Raw genomic sequence first — 22500 nt, forward strand, 5'->3', positions numbered from 1 at the left:
CCAATTTGGGGCCCGCGGGCAATACAAGCCAGACAATACATTTTAATGTAATTCCACAACGTTTATTTTTGGCCCTCGGCCCTCCACCCAGATTGAGCTTTGGCCCTTCATGGGAAATAATTTGGGCACCCCTGGTCTACATCAACCAAGACCTTTTCAAAGGAATACGCAGCACTTGTCAATACTTGAAGGAATAAGTAGCATTAGTTAGCATTACTTTGAATGGGGAAAGGACGCTCGGAAGAAAACGCTATAATATAGCGTTTTCTATATTATGGATACTCAGCCTTACTTGGTCATGGTGAGGGCCAGGTTGAAGTTGGCCATCTTGATCTTGTTCTGGGCCTCCAGGTGGGTCATCCCCTCCGTGCTCACCCCGTCGATCGCCACGATGACATCACCCTGGATCAGGTTCCCCTGCGCCGCCTTGCTGCCCGGGGTGATCTGTACACACACACACACACACACACACACACACACACACACACACACACACACACACACACATTAGATTTGACATTTTGTGATCACAGTCTGGTGAAAGGCGTAACAAGCGGACAACCATGAAATCGCACAAATTAAGATAAAAGGTTGTTTTTCATATTACCCAAGTTTAGATGTTGAAGAACGCACTCAATATAACGAACAACAGTTTTAGGAGCACTAAATACTTTGAAATTGTTAGCAAATGAAGCTTGTTCAGGGCAAACCAAGCTTGTTCACCAATTTTCAGGGCGGTTTTCTCTGAATGTTGCTTTTAGATAACGTGACGCTGCGAGATGGTTTGTTTTCACAACATAACCATCTGATATCAAGTCGCTTGGGAAACCGTTTCAAACGGCAGGCACTTTCAAAATAATACCTGGCAGGTGATTGGATGAACCATCTGTCTATCACGTCTATCACGGGCTCGCTCTCGCTGGCGTCACACCAAAGCCCGCCCCTAGGTTCAGATTCAAACCAATAGATTGGCGCGTGGCAAGATGGATTTGTCATGTGATCTCATGATCTCACGTGCATCCATGCTGCCTCACAAGGTTAACTTAGGAGTGTGAACATTCAAATAAGCTTCTTCAACTATTTTCAGATTTCAATGTATGACATGTCATTTGAAAGCTTATAAGCTGCATTTTCATAATCTGTAAAAAAAAAAGTTCCTGTCACATTTCCCACAAGTTCCCAAAATCCCGTCCAATAAACAAGCTGCTGAGTCATGTGACTTGTGTTTCCAAGCCCTGGTTGCCTTGTGATTGGTCAGTTTGAATCTAAATGAAGCAAATACAAAAATACAACTATGGAAATGTTTCCACTCCGGTTCAGACCAAAGAAAACATCATTGCATCACACATGCATAGAGAACTAAACTTATAACACACACACACACACACAGGCACGCACACACACACACACACACACACACGCACACACACACGCACGCACACACACACACACACACACACACACACACACACACACACACACACACACACACACACACACACACACACACAGGTCAGTGCACATGTCAATCTCCACCTGATCGCTTCTTTCAATCACTTAATCAGGATGAGCTGGACGGACTGGAAGCAATCAATCAAATGGGAATGGGATTAACCAATCAGGTAATGAGCACCTGGGCATCCAGCTCAGTGTCAGGTCTGATGCCTCAGTGCTGAATGTATATGTACATACACCTCAGTGTCAGGTCTGATGCCTCTGTGCTGAATGTATATATACATACACCTCAGTGTCAGGTCTGATGCCTCTGTGCTGAATGTATATATACATACACCTCAGTGTCAGGTCTGATGCCTCAGTGTTGAATGTATATGTACATACACCTCAGTGTCAGGTCTGATGCCTCTGTGTTGAATGTATATATACATACACCTCAGTGTCAGGTCTGATGCCTCAGTGTTGAATGTATATGTACATACACCTCAGTGTCAGGTCTGATGCCTCTGTGTTGAATGTATATATACATACACCTCAGTGTCAGGTCTGATGCCTCAGTGTTGAATGTATATATACATACACCTCAGTGTCAGGTCTGATGCCTCTGTGTTGAATGTATATATACATACACCTCAGTGTCAGGTCTGATGCCTCAGTGTTGAATGTATATGTACATACACCTCAGTGTCAGGTCTGATGCCTCTGTGTTGAATGTATATATACATACACCTCAGTGTCAGGTCTGATGCCTCAGTGTTGAATGTATATGTACATACACCTCAGTGTCAGGTCTGATGCCTCTGTGTTGAATGTATATGTACATACACCTCAGTGTCAGGTCTGATGCCTCAGTGCTGAATGTATATGTACATACACCTCAGTGTCAGGTCTGATGCCTCAGTGCTGAATGTATATATACATACACCTCAGTGTCAGGTCTGATGCCTCAGTGCTGAATGTATATATACATACACCTCAGTGTCAGGTCTGATGCCTCAGTGCTGAATGTATATATACATACACCTCAGTGTCAGGTCTGATGCCTCAGTGCTGAATGTATATATACATACACCTCAGTGTCAGGTCTGATGCCTCAGTGCTGAATGTATATATACATACACCTCAGTGTCAGGTCTGATGCCTCTGTGTTGAATGTATATATACATACACCTCAGTGTCAGGTCTGATGCCTCAGTGCTGAATGTATATATACATACACCTCAGTGTCAGGTCTGATGCCTCAGTGCTGAATGTATATATACATACACCTCAGTGTCAGGTCTGATGCCTCAGTGCTGAATGTATATATACATACACCTCAGTGTCAGGTCTGATGCCTCAGTGCTGAATGTATATGTACATACACCTCAGTGTCAGGTCTGATGCCTCAGTGTTGAATGTATATGTACATACACCTCAGTGTCAGGTCTGATGCCTCAGTGTTGAATGTATATATACATACACCTCAGTGTCAGGTCTGATGCCTCAGTGTTGAATGTATATATACATACACCTCAGTGTCAGGTCTGATGCCTCAGTGCTGAATGTATATATACATACACCTCAGTGTCAGGTCTGATGCCTCAGTGCTGAATGTATATACATACACCTCAGTGTCAGGTCTGATGCCTCAGTGCTGAATGTATATACATACACCTCAGTGTCAGGTCTGATGCCTCAGTGCTGAATGTATATATACATACACCTCAGTGTCAGGTCTGATGCCTCAGTGCTGAATGTATATATACATACACCTCAGTGTCAGGTCTGATGCCTCTGTGCTGAATGTATATACATACACCTCAGTGTCAGGTCTGATGCCTCTGTGCTGAATGTATATATACATACACCTCAGTGTCAGGTCTGATGCCTCAGTGTTGAATGTATATATACATACACCTCAGTGTCAGGTCTGATGCCTCAGTGCTGAATGTATATGTACATACACCTCAGTGTCAGGTCTGATGCCTCAGTGTTGAATGTATATGTACATACACCTCAGTGTCAGGTCTGATGCCTCAGTGTTGAATGTATATATACATACACCTCAGTGTCAGGTCTGATGCCTCAGTGTTGAATGTATATATACATACACCTCAGTGTCAGGTCTGATGCCTCAGTGCTGAATGTATATGTACATACACCTCAGTGTCAGGTCTGATGCCTCAGTGTTGAATGTATATGTACATACACCTCAGTGTCAGGTCTGATGCCTCAGTGCTGAATGTATATATACATACACCTCAGTGTCAGGTCTGATGCCTCAGTGCTGAATGTATATATACATACACCTCAGTGTCAGGTCTGATGCCTCAGTGTTGAATGTATATATACATACACCTCAGTGTCAGGTCTGATGCCTCAGTGCTGAATGTATATATACATACACCTCAGTGTCAGGTCTGATGCCTCAGTGCTGAATGTATATGTACATACACCTCAGTGTCAGGTCTGATGCCTCAGTGCTGAATGTATATGTACATACACCTCAGTGTCAGGTCTGATGCCTCAGTGCTGAATGTATATGTACATACACCTCAGTGTCAGGTCTGATGCCTCAGTGCTGAATGTATATATACATACACCTCAGTGTCAGGTCTGATGCCTCTGTGCTGAATGTATATGTACATACACCTCAGTGTCAGGTCTGATGCCTCAGTGTTGAATGTATATATACATACACCTCAGTGTCAGGTCTGATGCCTCAGTGCTGAATGTATATATACATACACCTCAGTGTCAGGTCTGATGCCTCTGTGTTGAATGTATATACATACACCTCAGTGTCAGGTCTGATGCCTCTGTGCTGAATGTATATGTACATACACCTCAGTGTCAGGTCTGATGCCTCTGTGCTGAATGTATATATACATACACCTCAGTGTCAGGTCTGATGCCTCAGTGCTGAATGTATATATACATACACCTCAGTGTCAGGTCTGATGCCTCTGTGCTGAATGTATATGTACATACACCTCAGTGTCAGGTCTGATGCCTCAGTGCTGAATGTATATATACATACACCTCAGTGTCAGGTCTGATGCCTCTGTGCTGAATGTATATGTACATACACCTCAGTGTCAGGTCTGATGCCTCTGTGCTGAATGTATATATACATACACCTCAGTGTCAGGTCTGATGCCTCTGTGCTGAATGTATATGTACATACACCTCAGTGTCAGGTCTGATGCCTCTGTGCTGAATGTATATGTACATACACCTCAGTGTCAGGTCTGATGCCTCTGTGTTGAATGTATATACATACACCTCAGTGTCAGGTCTGATGCCTCTGTGCTGAATGTATATGTACATACACCTCAGTGTCAGGTCTGATGCCTCTGTGCTGAATGTATATGTACATACACCTCAGTGTCAGGTCTGATGCCTCTGTGTTGAATGTATATACATCCACCTCAGTGTCAGGTCTGATGCCTCAGTGCTGAATGTATATGTACATACACCTCAGTGTCAGGTCTGATGCCTCTGTGTTGAATGTATATACATACACCTCAGTGTCAGGTCTGATGCCTCAGTGCTGAATGTATATACATACACCTCAGTGTCAGGTCTGATGCCTCAGTGCTGAATGTATATACATACACCTCAGTGTCAGGTCTGATGCCTCTGTGCTGAATGTATATATACATACACCTCAGTGTCAGGTCTGATGCCTCAGTGCTGAATGTATATATACATACACCTCAGTGTCAGGTCTGATGCCTCTGTGCTGAATGTATATGTACATACACCTCAGTGTCAGGTCTGATGCCTCAGTGCTGAATGTATATACATACACCTCAGTGTCAGGTCTGATGCCTCAGTGCTGAATGTATATGTACATACACCTCAGTGTCAGGTATGATGCCTCAGTGCTGAATGTATATACATACACCTCAGTGTCAGGTCTGATGCCTCAGTGCTGAATGTATATACATACACCTCAGTGTCAGGTCTGATGCCTCAGTGCTGAATGTATATACATACACCTCAGTGTCAGGTCTGATGCCTCTGTGCTGAATGTATATATACATACACCTCAGTGTCAGGTCTGATGCCTCAGTGCTGAATGTATATATACATACACCTCAGTGTCAGGTCTGATGCCTCTGTGCTGAATGTATATGTACATACACCTCAGTGTCAGGTCTGATGCCTCAGTGCTGAATGTATATACATACACCTCAGTGTCAGGTCTGATGCCTCAGTGCTGAATGTATATGTACATACACCTCAGTGTCAGGTCTGATGCCTCTGTGTTGAATGTATATATACATACACCTCAGTGTCAGGTCTGATGCCTCAGTGCTGAATGTATATGTACATACACCTCAGTGTCAGGTCTGATGCCTCTGTGCTGAATGTATATATACATACACCTCAGTGTCAGGTCTGATGCCTCTGTGCTGAATGTATATACATACACCTCAGTGTCAGGTCTGATGCCTCTGTGCTGAATGTATATATACATACACCTCAGTGTCAGGTCTGATGCCTCTGTGCTGAATGTATATGTACATACACCTCAGTGTCAGGTCTGATGCCTCTGTGCTGAATGTATATATACATACACCTCAGTGTCAGGTCTGATGCCTCTGTGCTGAATGTATATGTACATACACCTCAGTGTCAGGTCTGATGCCTCAGTGCTGAATGTATATGTACATACACCTCAGTGTCAGGTCTGATGCCTCAGTGCTGAATGTATATGTACATACACCTCAGTGTCAGGTCTGATGCCTCTGTGCTGAATGTATATATACATACACCTCAGTGTCAGGTCTGATGCCTCTGTGCTGAATGTATATGTACATACACCTCAGTGTCAGGTCTGATGCCTCAGTGCTGAATGTATATATACATACACCTCAGTGTCAGGTCTGATGCCTCAGTGCTGAATGTATATATACATACACCTCAGTGTCAGGTCTGATGCCTCAGTGCTGAATGTATATACATACACCTCAGTGTCAGGTCTGATGCCTCGTGCTGAATGTATATACATACACCTCAGTGTCAGGTCTGATGCCTTGTGCTGAATGTATATATACATACACCTCAGTGTCAGGTCTGATGCCTCAGTGCTGAATGTATATACATACACCTCAGTGTCAGGTCTGATGCCTCTGTGCTGAATGTATATACATACACCTCAGTGTCAGGTCTGATGCCTCAGTGCTGAATGTATATATATACACCTCAGTGTCAGGTATGATGCCTCAGTGTTGAATGTATATACATACACCTCAGTGTCAGGTCTGATGCCTCAGTGCTGAATGTATATACATACACCTCAGTGTCAGGTATGATGCCTCAGTGTTGAATGTATATACATACACCTCAGTGTCAGGTCTGATGCCTCTGTGCTGAATGTATATATACATCCACCTCAGTGTCAGGTCTGATGCCTCTGTGCTGAATGTATATATACATACACCTCAGTGTCAGGTCTGATGCCTCTGTGCTGAATGTATATATACATACACCTCAGTGTCAGGTATGATGCCTCAGTGCTGAATGTATATGTACATACACCTCAGTGTCAGGTCTGATGCCTCTGTGCTGAATGTATATATACATCCACCTCAGTGTCAGGTCTGATGCCTCTGTGCTGAATGTATATATACATACACCTCAGTGTCAGGTCTGATGCCTCAGTGCTGAATGTATATATACATACACCTCAGTGTCAGGTCTGATGCCTCAGTGCTGAATGTATATACATCCACCTCAGTGTCAGGTCTGATGCCTCAGTGTTGAATGTATATATACATCCACCTCAGTGTCAGGTATGATGCCTCTGTGCTGAATGTATATGTACATCCACCTCAGTGTCAGGTCTGATGCCTCAGTGTTGAATGTATATACATACACCTCAGTGTCAGGTCTGATGCCTCTGTGCTGAATGTATATATACATACACCTCAGTGTCAGGTCTGATGCCTCAGTGCTGAATGTATATATACATACACCTCAGTGTCAGGTCTGATGCCTCAGTGCTGAATGTATATACATACACCTCAGTGTCAGGTCTGATGCCTCAGTGTTGAATGTATATATACATCCACCTCAGTGTCAGGTCTGATGCCTCAGTGCTGAATGTATATATACATACACCTCAGTGTCAGGTCTGATGCCTCTGTGCTGAATGTATATACATACACCTCAGTGTCAGGTCTGATGCCTCTGTGCTGAATGTATATACATACACCTCAGTGTCAGGTCTGATGCCTCTGTGCTGAATGTATATATACATACACCTCAGTGTCAGGTCTGATGCCTCAGTGCTGAATGTATATACATACACCTCAGTGTCAGGTCTGATGCCTCTGTGCTGAATGTATATACATACACCTCAGTGTCAGGTCTGATGCCTCTGTGCTGAATGTATATGTACATACACCTCAGTGTCAGGTCTGATGCCTCAGTGCTGAATGTATATACATACACCTCAGTGTCAGGTCTGATGCCTCAGTGCTGAATGTATATACATACACCTCAGTGTCAGGTCTGATGCCTCGTGCTGAATGTATATACATACACCTCAGTGTCAGGTCTGATGCCTTGTGCTGAATGTATATATACATACACCTCAGTGTCAGGTCTGATGCCTCAGTGCTGAATGTATATACATACACCTCAGTGTCAGGTCTGATGCCTCTGTGCTGAATGTATATACATACACCTCAGTGTCAGGTCTGATGCCTCTGTGCTGAATGTATATACATACACCTCAGTGTCAGGTCTGATGCCTCAGTGCTGAATGTATATACATACACCTCAGTGTCAGGTCTGATGCCTCAGTGCTGAATGTATATGTACATACACCTCAGTGTCAGGTCTGATGCCTCGTGCTGAATGTATATGTACATACACCTCAGTGTCAGGTCTGATGCCTCTGTGTTGAATGTATATATACATACACCTCAGTGTCAGGTCTGATGCCTCTGTGCTGAATGTATATGTACATACACCTCAGTGTCAGGTCTGATGCCTCAGTGCTGAATGTATATGTACATACACCTCAGTGTCAGGTCTGATGCCTCTGTGCTGAATGTATATATACATACACCTCAGTGTCAGGTCTGATGCCTCAGTGCTTAATGTATATATACATACACCTCAGTGTCAGGTCTGATGCCTCAGTGCTGAATGTATATACACATACACCTCAGTGTCAGGTCTGATGCCTCAGTGCTGAATGTATATGTACATACACCTCAGTGTCAGGTCTGATGCCTCAGTGCTGAATGTATATACATACACCTCAGTGTCAGGTCTGATGCCTCTGTGCTGAATGTATATATACATACACCTCAGTGTCAGGTCTGATGCCTCAGTGTTGAATGTATATGTACATACACCTCAGTGTCAGGTCTGATGCCTCAGTGCTGAATGTATATACATACACCTCAGTGTCAGGTCTGATGCCTCAGTGCTGAATGTATATACATACACCTCAGTGTCAGGTCTGATGCCTCAGTGCTGAATGTATATACATACACCTCAGTGTCAGGTCTGATGCCTCTGTGCTGAATGTATATATACATACACCTCAGTGTCAGGTCTGATGCCTCAGTGTTGAATGTATATATACATCCACCTCAGTGTCAGGTCTGATGCCTCAGTGCTGAATGTATATACATACACCTCAGTGTCAGGTCTGATGCCTCTGTGTTGAATGTATATATACATACACCTCAGTGTCAGGTCTGATGCCTCAGTGCTGAATGTATATACATACACCTCAGTGTCAGGTCTGATGCCTCAGTGCTGAATGTATATATACATACACCTCAGTGTCAGGTCTGATGCCTCAGTGCTGAATGTATATATACATACACCTCAGTGTCAGGTCTGATGCCTCTGTGCTGAATGTATATATACAGGATAAAGTTAATAATGATAAAGATAATGCAGGGATTTACGATGTGACTATTAAAACTCAAACGCAATGAAAAACATATTTAAAGACCCCCTAAACTAAAGTCATGTTTTAAGATGTATATGAAATACTCTACTTTTAATAATAATTTGTGTCTGATGGTTCCCCCCCCCCACAAAAAAAAGGCTAAATTATCTTGTTGAAATCCTTAAAATGTCTCCCTCATTAAAAATTCCAAAGCAACCAATCAGGGCTATGTAGAACAGGGGTTTTCAAAGTGTGGGTGAGTGAACCCCCCCTCACAGAACATATAGACAGCTGTGCCCCCCCCCCCCCCAAAAAAAGGCTCCTCAATGGCCCTTTTCCACAGCTGCCATTTTGTGTCTAAAAGGCAGGGTAAAACATTAATGAGAGCCCCAGCACTGGAACAACTAAATGGACTGGAAGTTGGAAACCCTCATTGATGTTTTGGTTGCACCTGTGTTTACCCTGCCTTTTAGACACAACATTGATGCTGTGTGAAAAAGGCTCATGCCCTCTAGGCAAAAGAAGGAATCGGTGGCATTGTGGCATCCACTGAAGTGTCTCGCCATGGGGTGATCCATGATCGTGAATCCTAATTCTGATGGTTCTGATGGATAACCCTAACCCTATTTATGCTCAGCGAGAGGGTCCCTCAGGTGTCTTTTTGTACAACCATTGTAGAAAAAACCTTCCACACATGGACAAGACAGACAGTATATGACTGTAGTAATGTTACATTGTTGCCCATAGAGGGCACTCAGCACATCAAACCTTTGATCAGGGCGGGGTGACAGAATACAAGCAATCAAGTCAATCCTGCACACTTTTCTTTTACAAAATCACTCAACTACAATTTTAATCGTTCCGCCCATTAACATCCAAAAGAAAATCTAAATCTATCAAATCTAAAATTAAATTCAGGTCATAATTATTGCGGCTGCAGCTCCCCGATCCAGATATAACGACCGGCCGGACAGACTGTTGATGGAAACATGGTGGCTCTTCTCTTACAGGGATTGAACTTGTGACCTTTCAGTGATGGCACATGGCGCCACAAACACACTGACACCACACAACACACACACACACACCACACACACACACACACACACACACACACACACACACACACACACACACACACACACACACACACACACACACACACACAGACACACACACACACTGACACCACACAAGTGTTCATGCCTCAGTGCTTAATCCCAGACAGCTGACCATAACCCCCCCCAACACACACACACACACACACACACACACACACACACACACACACACACACACACACACACACACACACACTCCACTCTAATTATTACTCCTAAATATCCCTCATGTCCATCTCCTCTCCATCATTCCCTTCATTTCTCTGTCACCCATAATGGGCCTTTTTCAGAGCAGCCATTTTGTGTCTAAAAGGCAGGGTAAATACAGGTGCAACCAAAACATTAATGACGGCCCCAGCACTGGAAAACCTAAACAGATTGGAAGTTGGAATCCCTCATTAATGTTTTGGTTGCACCTGTGCTTACCCTGCCTTTTAGACACAAAATGGCTACTGTGAAAAAGGTTAATTGTCCAGTCCTCCTTCCTTCACTTCAGAACCATCTCTAGAATCAAACCAATACCATCACACAGCGACCTGTGCCCTAATCTTCTCCTCCCTCCTTTCTGGAATCAACCAATAGTCGTGCACATGACTTGCAGTACCGAGCTTCGCCACCATGTCAAGGCTGAGGCCTGGCGCCTGGGGGCGGGTTCTAACAGAAGACATCATATCACCCCAATCCTGGCTGCTCTCCACTGGCTAGTGGCTAATATGAACTCTGACTCATCCCAGCTGACATTCAACAGGGTTAAAGAGTGTTAACGAGACGTCGCCCCCTGGAGACGGAGCCTGGCAGTGACTGATGACAGCAGCTCAGTCTACTGGCCAGCCTCCCTGTGGGAGGCTTCCCACACTGAGGTTTGTCTCAACACATCATGTCAGAAATGCAGGAACACCCAGTGCAACCAGACAGACAGACAGACAGACAGACAGACAGAGAGACAGACAGACAGACAGAGAGACAGGCAGGCAGACAGACAGACAGACAGACAGACAGAGAGACAGGCAGGCAGACAGACAGAGATGGGGTGGGGGGAATAATTAATAATTTATTAAGTCGCTGCGGTGCGGTAATGCCATTCATTGCAATGCGTTCATTAACAACTGGACAGCTGAGCTCTTCACGGAGACCAGCGGGCTTCGATAGGCTACTATTAGCCTCTGTGCTAACAAGACAGGGCCAGGCGACTGAATGAAGCAGTACCAGCAATTTGAACGGCGCAAATAACAAAACGTTAACGTTACAGGTCCTCACCAACAACGTGTGTGTGTTAAATTTAACTAGCTGGCAGTAAACTGACTGAATTACTGGCTGATATAACGTTAGATTCGCGTGGGCTTTTGAACCTAATGAGAGCGATTTGACGAGAGGAGAGTTGAGAGAGAAACACAGCTGCTGCTGCTGTAGCCTCAACGCGAGACTGATCAGTCATTCAGACGAGTCTAGCGTTGAGGCTGCTGCTGTGAGCGACTTCAACTTTCACTTTGGAAACAGGTGAGTTAAATTCACAGTTGAAGACTTGTACTCACTTTGGGTTGAAAACAGGAAAGAACGTGAGGTTTCTTCTTTCTCTTAAAAGTTTTCACAACAAAAGAACTGACTTCTCGTGCGCGGGGGACGCCCCGGCGACATTAAACAAGCGTTCCCAGTGCAGAGAAGCACTTGAGCGGAGGAGGGGGAGGGGAGGCTTCTCTGAGTCTGAACTGGGTGCGCACGTTTAATGCCGCCGGCGCGTCCCCCACGCGTCACGGTAAGTTGATTTGGTATTTTTTATTATTAAAACGGCACAAATTCATTTCGAACAGATAATTAATCGCGATGATCCGATGTAGAAGGCTCAGAGGTCGATGGGGGGTCGGCCAATCACGATGGTCGATGCCATCGTCCATCGTGCCAACCCTAATTAGAACACATGTGAAGCGGAGTGATACACACAGTGAGGTGTCTCAGTGTGCTGGTATACTGAATATCTGCCTCTTGTCCAATCAAATTGCTCGAATGGAACTAACAATCTCATTCACTCACTGTCATCGCACCAAGTGAAGCCACGGGACATGGCCTAGTTTCACACAGAGGCATCTGCACTGACCCACATCCACTACATACACACTACATACACTCTACACACTACATACACACTACATACACTTCAGGGGTGGGCAACTATTTTTCATGGGGGGCCACATGAGAATTGGGAAACCCAGATTGCTGCCGGGGGCCGAACAAATATTGTCATGCTGTAACCCATGGATGGGCAACTTTGATGATAGAGAGGGCCACAAAAAATTTCCTTGCTACCAGGTTTTGCTGAGGGCCGAACGGCGCCAGCGCGAAAAATCTGGTGCATTTGAAGCCAGGTTTAGAGGAATAACTAATTTGAAATTAACAGTTGTGATGTCATTATTCAGTCTTAACCACCAATATTTTATCCTTTTCTCACTCACTCCTATGTCACCACCTGCTCTCAGGGCTTGAAATTAACTTTTTTGACCACCTGCCAATATGGCTGCTAGATTTTAAAGTTACCAGCCAATTAGAATTTCCACTAGCTGAAATGTTTTTCTTGAAATAAACCAGAATATGAGTGGGTTAATTTAAGCGTATCAGTAAGTGGCCCGGGATTCTCAAAGCCTGTGTTGAGGGTCACACAAACAAAATGCACTCTTGAAGCTAAATAAATCCAAAACCAATGAGTTAATTATTTAAATTTCTACTTCAATGTAGCCTTTTAGTCATAAAGATTATTGAAAGATATTCCATATTCCAGACTGAAATGCTATAACAGAAGTGGAGTATTGGCCAGAATATTCAGCGGGTATCTTGCATTTTGCGTTCAGGTGCACTGTACATTTTTTTTTTTTTTTTTGCAATTCCATCGCGGGACACACGCATGCCGTATTTTGCCCATGTGTGCTCTACACACTACATACACACTACACACTACATACACACTAGGGTGCATCAAATTGCAATGCAAAAATGAAATCTCAACATATCAAACTGTCTGGGGTTGCATTTTGTTATGAGACACATAAAAATGACTTTTGCAAAGTTTTGGGAAAATTTATTGAGATTTAGGGGTGCAACACAGCATGTGAAAAATACGAAAATCTGCCTTTTTGGGTCAAGGCAAATTTTAGAAATGCATAGAACAACATTTTGAATAGAACAAGATGTATTTATTTTTTAACAGAACATTTGAATTTGAATAGAACATTTATTTATTTGAGAACATTGAAGCAACCATTGAGCAACGACTAGAGTCCTAGTCCTGGTCCAGCTTGCGCTTGCAGCTGCGCAGTTTTGGCTGTTTAGAGCGGTCATGCTCCACTGCCTGCAGTACATTCTGCAGATGCTCCTCTCCCCTGGCTGCTGCCACGAAGTCTGATGTGAGTTTGACGCCACGCTCGGCGCAGTCATTCACAACATTGATGGCACGTACATTCACCGCACCCATCTGGAATTCCGCACTGGTAGCCCAATCCTCTACATCAAGCGAAAGAAACGCTGGATCAATGTGCAGCTGATACATGCCGAACCAGCAGTCTGGGTTGGCGAGGTCGGCCAAGCTGGGGGTCGGCGAGAGGGTTGGGAACTTCGGCTTGCCGAAACCAGTGCCAAAGCGGAGCTGTGGGGCTCGCATTGGGACATCAGCCGGCTTGTGCTCGAAGATGGCATTTGCAAGTGCGCGCCGCTCGCTGACTGGCACCTTGGTGCTGAAGAGTGCCAGGGGCAGCATCTCGCCTGTCAGGTACCATAGGTGCCGCTCCAGCGCCTTAATCGCTGATGCTGTGATGCCCTCGTCAACAGACTTGTAAGCATACAGGTGGCGGTAGAGTGTGAGATCATTCCATGCTGCATCTACGGCCGTGTCGCAGGTCAGCCACCACGTTGCGTAGATGTGCATGATAAAGTTGGCAAACGCCCGAATCTTCAGCACCTGCTGCCGCGTGGTGATGGTGCCCTGAGGAAGCAATGCAATGTGCTGCTCCATCAAGGCCAGTTTGAGTGTGTAGAGCAGCTTGGCCATCCATCGCGCCTTGTGCAGTGCTCCCGGCCGTTGGAAGGTAACTGGAGTGTGCGCTGGACCGTCTGCACCCAGATACACACGACACAGCTGCACGAACTCACGGTAGTCACCTCGTTTGTAGTCAAGCACTCCTGCAGCACACTCAATGAATTCACCACGCAACTTGACCAGGAACGGTGGTTCGGCGGCGTCTGGAATGTAACAGGACAATGGGTCACTGTCCTTGTGTGGCACCAGGTTCCAGTTATCCCGCAGACGTGTAAACAATGTAACCTCTGGCGAGCGTGACGTCTCCACCTTGAGGTCAGTGAAAATGTGGCTGAGGAGCACCTCGCCGATGTGGTGCCGACACCCAGACCAGAGCAGTGGTCGACCCATTGAGAGCTGAATGGCGATGCAGGCTGCCGTGAGATGGCCAGTGTTTGATGCGGTGGTGTCAAATGCCATGTTGACAACCTGGTCAGCACAGCACCACTCCTGCAGCAGCTTGCACGTCAGCCGGGCGATGATCGTTCCACATGCTTCGTCTGTCCCCTTCATGAATGCTGGTACACCGAGCAGTTTGAGCCGCTCCGCATCTCCGACCACCACTGTCAGACGCTCCTCTAACTGGCGTACATTGTTGAGCATTGGCGTCAACTTACTGTCCCAGTGTAGGGTGCACATGGGAGGTGGTGTCCACTGCTCGTGCCGTTCCTCACTGATTGCCTCCAGCACGTGGCGGCGTGCTCGGTCTGCTGTCGCGTAGGATGTAGAGATCTTTGCCGAATTACCACCTGACTCCTCGATCAGGCCGCGCGTGAAGGCAGCCTGCTGCATTGGTGTGATCTTCAACCATGTAGCCAGTGACACAAGACTCGGCCGGCTGAGGATGTTGGATGGAATGAAGGCTGTGGTGCCAGTCTTCTTATACTCGCGGGTGGGTGTGTCCTCAGCCGGTGGAGCAGCTGTTTCATCTGCGTCGCTATCCTCATCACTTTGGCTTTCCAACACCGCCATGCTGGACGCTGCAGTCATCTTCTGCTGCTCCTTGTTATGGTATGCCTGCTGGGCTGCTTCACGCTCCTGACGCCGCTTCACCTTGGATTGCAGCTTGGCATCAAACGCTCCAAATGTGGCCATTCTGTCGCCCTTCATGCTGGCCAGGAAAGCAATGTCCTCTGGATTGTTGATCATCTCCTCTGCGTTTGGAGACCACAGCGGGAATGTGGCATCCAGCCTGTGCTCCATTGCGTCCACTAGTCGAGCTGTAGCCTCACTGCAGCGCCTGTCCTGCGGAATGCACCGTAGCTTGTTGTTAGCGTCGACAAGCGCCACCATCTTGTCGCATGCTCGACGATCGCTCACCATCGGGATATTGGCCTTCCCATAAAATGGCCGCACCTGCTCCAAGACGACCTTGGCCGCCTCGAACCGTGTCAAAGCTCCCATCGAACCTGGTCGCTTGGTATGCAGTTGCATGTCACTGTTATACATCATGCACCTCAAGATCTGGCGACCACTTGGTAGCTTGGCGCCAGTGATGATGCCATCTCCATCAGTGATGCTGGCACCCAGACCGAAGATCAGGCTGCGGCTGCTCGTGCGGGAGCTTGAAGGCGGCGGCGGCATTTTGTGAGAGCTGGATCCCTCTGGCAGGTGTAAAGTAATATAATGTGAAATGGTGTAACCATGAAAAAACACGAAATAATATATTATTATATTAATATATTATACAGGTACTCATCAACGAATTAGAATATCGTGGAAAAGTTACTTTTTTCCCATAATTCCTTAGATTCCATAGATATTCCATATGATTATAGATCCATTACACACAAAGTAAAGTATTTCAAGTATTTATTTGTTTAACTTTGCATACGTTTGGCTTCCAGCTCATAAAAACCCCCAAAACAGTATTTCAACAAATTAAATATCACATAAAAAAAGTGTATTTTCAAAACAGAAATGTCAATCTTCTGAAAAGTTATGTTCATGCCTGCACTCAATACTTGGTCGGGAATCCTTTTGCTTTAATAACTGCCTAAAAAACGAACTTTTCCATGATATTTCCACGATATTCTAATTAGTTGACGAGTAATAATATATAATTTTCAATCATGCACCTTGAATACATACCTTTAATATAGGGCAGCTTCAATTGAGAGAAAACAGATGACAGGACAGAGAGCACCAACAGAAATGGCTGCTGTATGTTTGCTCCTCCTCTGTGTTGTATGGACCATCAATGTCACCCCCCCCCCCCCCCCCCCCCCCCCCCCCCTCCCCCCGCGCGAGAAAGATCAGCTCTCAAGTTCTCGTGGCAGTTATGTTTTCCCCTCCCCAATGTAACTCCGACAGGAATGGTTATTGGTTATGTTAGGCTAGGGACCCAAAGCAGAGAAAGTTGAAGTTTAGAACATTCTTGTGGGAATGATTAATTTAGCAGAGATTTGTTGGAAGATAATAAAATTGTGAAGGTGAATTCTTTGCCAGATGGCTTGCTGCTTCTTCTTTTTTAAACCAAACATTGAAACCTAAGCCCAAAGTGATGGAACCAGAGAATGGCATAAAATGAACCAATTGATCAGTTACCCCCTGCTGCCGAAAAAGCTGATGTGCCGTTGTACCCCTAGATCACCACGTATTGCAAAGATATTTTGCATGTGTTGTTTTTCCATGGATGGTAACACTTTTAGCACCCAGACAGATCAATATTCTGAAAATGTGTATTTTGATGCACCCTAATACACACTACACACTACATACACACTACACACTACATACACACTACATACACACTACACACTACATACACACTACACACTACATACACAACTACAGACTACACACACACTACACACTACATACACACTACATACACGCTACACACTACATACACACTACACACTACATACACACTACACACACACTACATACACACTACACACACACACTACATACACACTACATATACACTACACACTACATATAAAGTACACGCTACACACTACATACACACTATATACACACTACACACTACACACTACATAGACACTACACACTACATACACACTACATACACACTACACACTACATACACACTACACACTACACAGACTCAACAACAACATGTCCAGCAGGGGTTCAAGTGGGATTTGGCAGGTGGGTACACCACCTAACCTCTTGGATTAAGTCAAGCAACAGTAACCCTGTATTACAAAAAAATTGAAATGTCAGTTTCTAGATTTCTAGATTTCAGCACTGAGGTACTTACATTCATGATTTTGAATCGGCATACTAACCAAAAAAATATGATTGTGGATCGCATGAACGTTTCAGATCACCGATAACCATAGTAGCCCTGTCTCCCTCCTGCCTGCACACGCACACGGTGTGAGAGGAGAGGGACAGACCCTGTGCTGCTGCCAGAGGAGAGCAGCATGCATCATGGGCGTACATGACAATATAATAAGATGTATGTTTTGTGTATATTTCTCTGCTGCACAGTGCTGCTGCTGCAGTGCTGCAGTGCTGTACTGTCTCTTGTCTGTCCGTGCGCTCTGTGTCCTCTTTCTGCACCGCGTCACGATCAGTTCTGTGTGTTTTTCACTGTGTGAGAAAATGGATTTGTGTACAAAAGGGACGTCCTGATATCACCGTGTTGTATCGTTCAAGGATGAATCAACTGATTAACTTTCCACGCCCACTCGCCAATAGGGGGCGTGGCCATGGGTGTGGCTAATCACAAACGCGCTTATACTTCCAAACGGATTCACGTAACACCACGAAACATTGTACAAAGGTTGACGGAGTTATGCACTCTTAATCAGATGTATGCACTTATTAATCAAAGGTGCACACTTCCATATTCACACAGGGTTGATTGAGGGTGATTGACAGGTCATCAATTATGGGCTAATAGCAGGCGGCGCTGCGACGCTGCGGGCAACACAAACCCCACCCGCTCCACCTTGGCTCCGCCCCTCTGCCTCTCTTTGGCTGCTCCGGCTCTAAAACATGACAACATGGTGGCGACTGTAAACACAATAGAGAGCTCCAGGAACGAGTCCGGAAATCATCGATGCTAACAGCCCTGGTTCTTCACAGTTTTCGCCTATGGGAGTTTTGAATGGGTTTTTGGCGCGATGCTTCTAATAATCTCTCTGGGCAATGCTGGCTTAATCAAACGTGAACCAGTGTTTAGTAACATCATCTTCACACATGAAGACCACTTTTATGAGTTTTGAAGCTTTTATGTGCCGTTAAAAGGGTGGCTAGCTAGCAAACGGCTAAATGAGACTACAATGTCGACGCGGATATTATACGTCATCACGAGTGAACGCGGAAATTCTTTCTCTCGCAATCAATGCGTGGACGCCTATGCGACACTGTGTGTAGTTCTGGATTAGCTTAGCACAAGCTTTTTACCTCTAGGGCTCGCAGTTACGCTTCAAAACTCATGAAAGTGGTCCTCATGTGTGAAGATTATCCCGCTGAACCTTGGTTCGCGTTTGATTAAACTTGCGTTGCCCACAGACATTATTTGAAGCATCGCGCCAAAAACCCATTCAAAAATCCCATAGACAGAAACAGTGAAGAACCAGGAAGTTCAGGACTTGCGCATTCAGCCTACAAAAATACGTCATCCCTGGAGCTCTCTATAGCACTGTTCAAAACCGGTCCCTATTATTAAATAGCGGACTATATAGTGTGTTTGCCATTTTTTTTACTAGTGTCCGAATTAGGGATGTTCATTTTGAAAATTTTCCAAAATCGATAATCGGTGAGAATTAACGATCAATTATCGATTATCGATTTTATTAATACTTAGAAAATTTTCAATATTTTCAATTTTTATTTTATTTTATTTTATTTATTTTTTTAACAAAATGAATGCCTATGGTAGAAAATACGAAAGACAACGTGTTCTCCTCAATGAACTCTTTATTTCAATGTGTCTCCTCTCCAACACTGCTGTCCCCGGCGCATGCCGGTGTGAATTTCTCATGTTTAAAACAGTTTTGTTGGCACAAAGGCCCGTGCCCAGCCAGAAAACTAGAGACTATATGAAGCTCCACCTCACGTTAGTCGGCTGTGCAATGGAGTGGGGCGACGAGGAACGAATTCCACCCAAACCTAGTCCAAAAAAAATATATATATATTTTTTTTTAAATAATTAAAAAATCGATCCAAATGCCACAGGATCGATTCCAATCCTTAACGATCGATTATCGATTTTCGATAATTGATGAACATCCCTAGTCCGAATTCACAAGTGTTAATTTGATTCACGATATAGTCCACTATAAAATACCCACAATACGCTGCAATTTATAGTGAACAGCGAATCTATCATAGATTTTCTCCCACAATGCAATGCTGTCGTGTTTACCAAAGGAGAAGCAGAGTGAGGTAGTGTCCGAAACTGGTTTGATCGTTCACCATACAGTTCACCATACAGTTCACCATACAGTTCACCATACAGTTCACCATACAGTTCACCATACAGTTCACTATTATGATAAACACTGCATGGGGAATAGTGAGTGAGTGAGTATGTATGTAAACATGTAAACACAGTCTGTGCTCCGTATCCACATCTTCCACCCTACAGTATATTCACCACATGTTCATGTCATACTGACTCCCTGTCCTCTCTGTTCCCGCATTCCAAATTTAACTTCTTGGCTCAGCTGCCCAGGCCCGCTACACTAAAAAGCATTAGCGCTAACACTTTCTATACATTACAATCATACTTACAACACATCAGAATGATCATAATGCATTCAAAGCATAGTTATAATCATGCATACACAGTTATGTTTTAAAACACTAAACACGTTACTATCTGTTATAAAGACTTTTCATTACCACTTAAATGGAAAACCTTTATACCTTTATAACACATGAGTGTATGCGGATGTTATAAAATATTATAACTGTCTAGTATGCATGATTACAACTATACTTATAATGCATTATGATGGCATTCTAATGAGTTCTACGTATGATTACGTAGAATGTATTATAGACACTGGCTTCATAGAAAGTGTTATTGCATTAACTTAAAAAAATTATTTTTACCGGCCAAAATACACACACTTTACATACATTGTTCAAACAATATAATCACCCATTTCCAAAGCTCTTTCACACACACACACACACACACACACACACACACACACACACACACACACGTAGGGGGGAAGTGGGGGGATGGGGCAGCAGCAGGGGGTAGGTTGGGGTATCTATAGCCTCACAATCTGACCTTCACTTACCAGCTAAAAACAGCCTGCCTGTCAGCAAGCACAGCCGCTGCCTCTCATTCCACAGGCTGTGTGTGTGTGTGTGTGTGTGTGTGTGTGTGTGTGTGTGTGTGTGTGTGTGTGTGTGTGTGTGTGTGTGTGTGTGGCGGGGGGGGTTGTTGGAATGCAGGGAGTCTCAGTGTACAGTATCAGTCGGCTGTATTACGTAGGTGTTGCCCACACTAATAAGTTCTGATTTTAAAATGCAGAACTTTTGCTAAGTTTGACACCTGGCGTCCAGACAGACTCTGCAGTCTTCGAACCGTGAGAATAGAGAATTTCTAAAACCCTGCTGACGCCGTTTAAGATCGAAAGCTCCGCGATCGCGTTCTAGTCTGGACGGGCGGAAACTGAGACTTTTGAGAAAGATGACGCAGAGACCCAAGTTTGCTTGATTGGGTCGAGTTTTCTGCCACTTGGACCGTCTTATAGTCACGTGTTACTTTCAAAAACAGCTCCATCTCGTTGTCGGTCCAAGCAAAGACCTTTCGCCATTGCTTCCTGTTTACACCGGCACGCACATGCCCAGTGTATGTGAATGGTCATGTGATCTGCACTTTCAGGCGTGTTAGCGTGGAAATGAAAACACATTAGTGTGGATGTACGGTCGCCGCCGTATGGAGCTCAACAGTCGCGTGACATTGTGACGTCACCCTTTAGTTCCCGGAAGAGAATGTCACCATTCATTTCGCTCCGTCACTTTTCGTAAAATCCTTATCCAAAGAGTTTTAAGCCTGGAACATTTTCCGGCCAATCAGATTAGCGGATGATTGAGCGACAGAGCGTTTCAGCCACCTTCTAGCTGTGAGGTGACAGCACTAACCGCGTCAGTGGAAAAAAAGCTAAAATGTATGTTTTTTTTTACATTTCGATTTGTTTGTTTTTGTTTTTCTACATTTTAACGTTGTGATCGCATGATTCAGCCGGGAGCATTGTTTTTTTTTGACTGAATGATTCTAACCGTTTTCACATGAATAAGCCTAATCAAGGTGGGAAAACATTTGTTCAAAGTGCGCCGACGTGATTTGAACTCTTGATTTGCCGAAATCCCTCCCAGCTCCCGCTTGGCTCAAGCCGCCCGTTAATCCCGCTGCATTTCTGCTTCCTGATCCCCCGACTTTGCAAACTGGCACACGGCCGGCGGGAAGCTCCAGCGAGCCTCGCTCTCCTGGGGAACCGACCGACGCTCATAAGAGCAGATTATCACCACATGGCTCCACACAGAGAGAGAGAGAGAGAGAAAGAGAAAGAGAAAGAGAAAGAGAAAGAGAAAGAGAGAGAGAGAGAGTGAGTGAGTGAGTGAGTGAGTGAGTGAGTGTGCGTGCGTGCGTGCGTGCGTGCGTGCGTGCGTGCGTGCGTGTGCACTCAAGTCTGACACTTGTATTCCGCACTCAGCTCCGAGGCTGATTGGCTAATGGCTCAATTATGAAATCATTTAGATACAATAATTAGATCTATCGATTTTGATAATTAGGCCTACTTTTATCAATTTCATGGAAAAGTCTGCAATATTCCATGTTTTACAGTTGATTCCATTTTTATTACGAAATTCCAAGATTCCGTCCGTTTTTTCCGTTTTGTGGAAATAATGATCAGCACACCTCTGTCCGCTGTGATGGCAGCCACACCATCGCTCTCTCACTCTCACTCGCCCACTCACTTACCTGTACTCCTGGGCTGTCAAAGAATATT

At 44.8% G+C, this 22500-nt stretch overlaps 1 protein-coding gene across 1 annotated transcript in view; it reads right to left on the reverse strand.

Moving 5' to 3' along the window:
* LOC310788793 (LIM domain-binding protein 3-like) overlaps window positions 1-22500 on the reverse strand; it is an 84776-nt gene that overhangs the window by 49682 nt on the left and 12594 nt on the right. Inside the window, exon 2 of the mRNA XM_083650367.1 lies at window positions 293-444. Coding sequence (XP_083506493.1) covers window positions 293-444 — 152 coding nt within the window. The remainder of the gene's footprint in view (window positions 1-292; window positions 445-22500) is intronic.

Source organism: Poromitra crassiceps, assembly GCF_964638095.1.
Source record: "Poromitra crassiceps genome assembly, chromosome: 14".
Taxonomy (NCBI): domain Eukaryota; kingdom Metazoa; phylum Chordata; class Actinopteri; order Beryciformes; family Melamphaidae; genus Poromitra; species Poromitra crassiceps.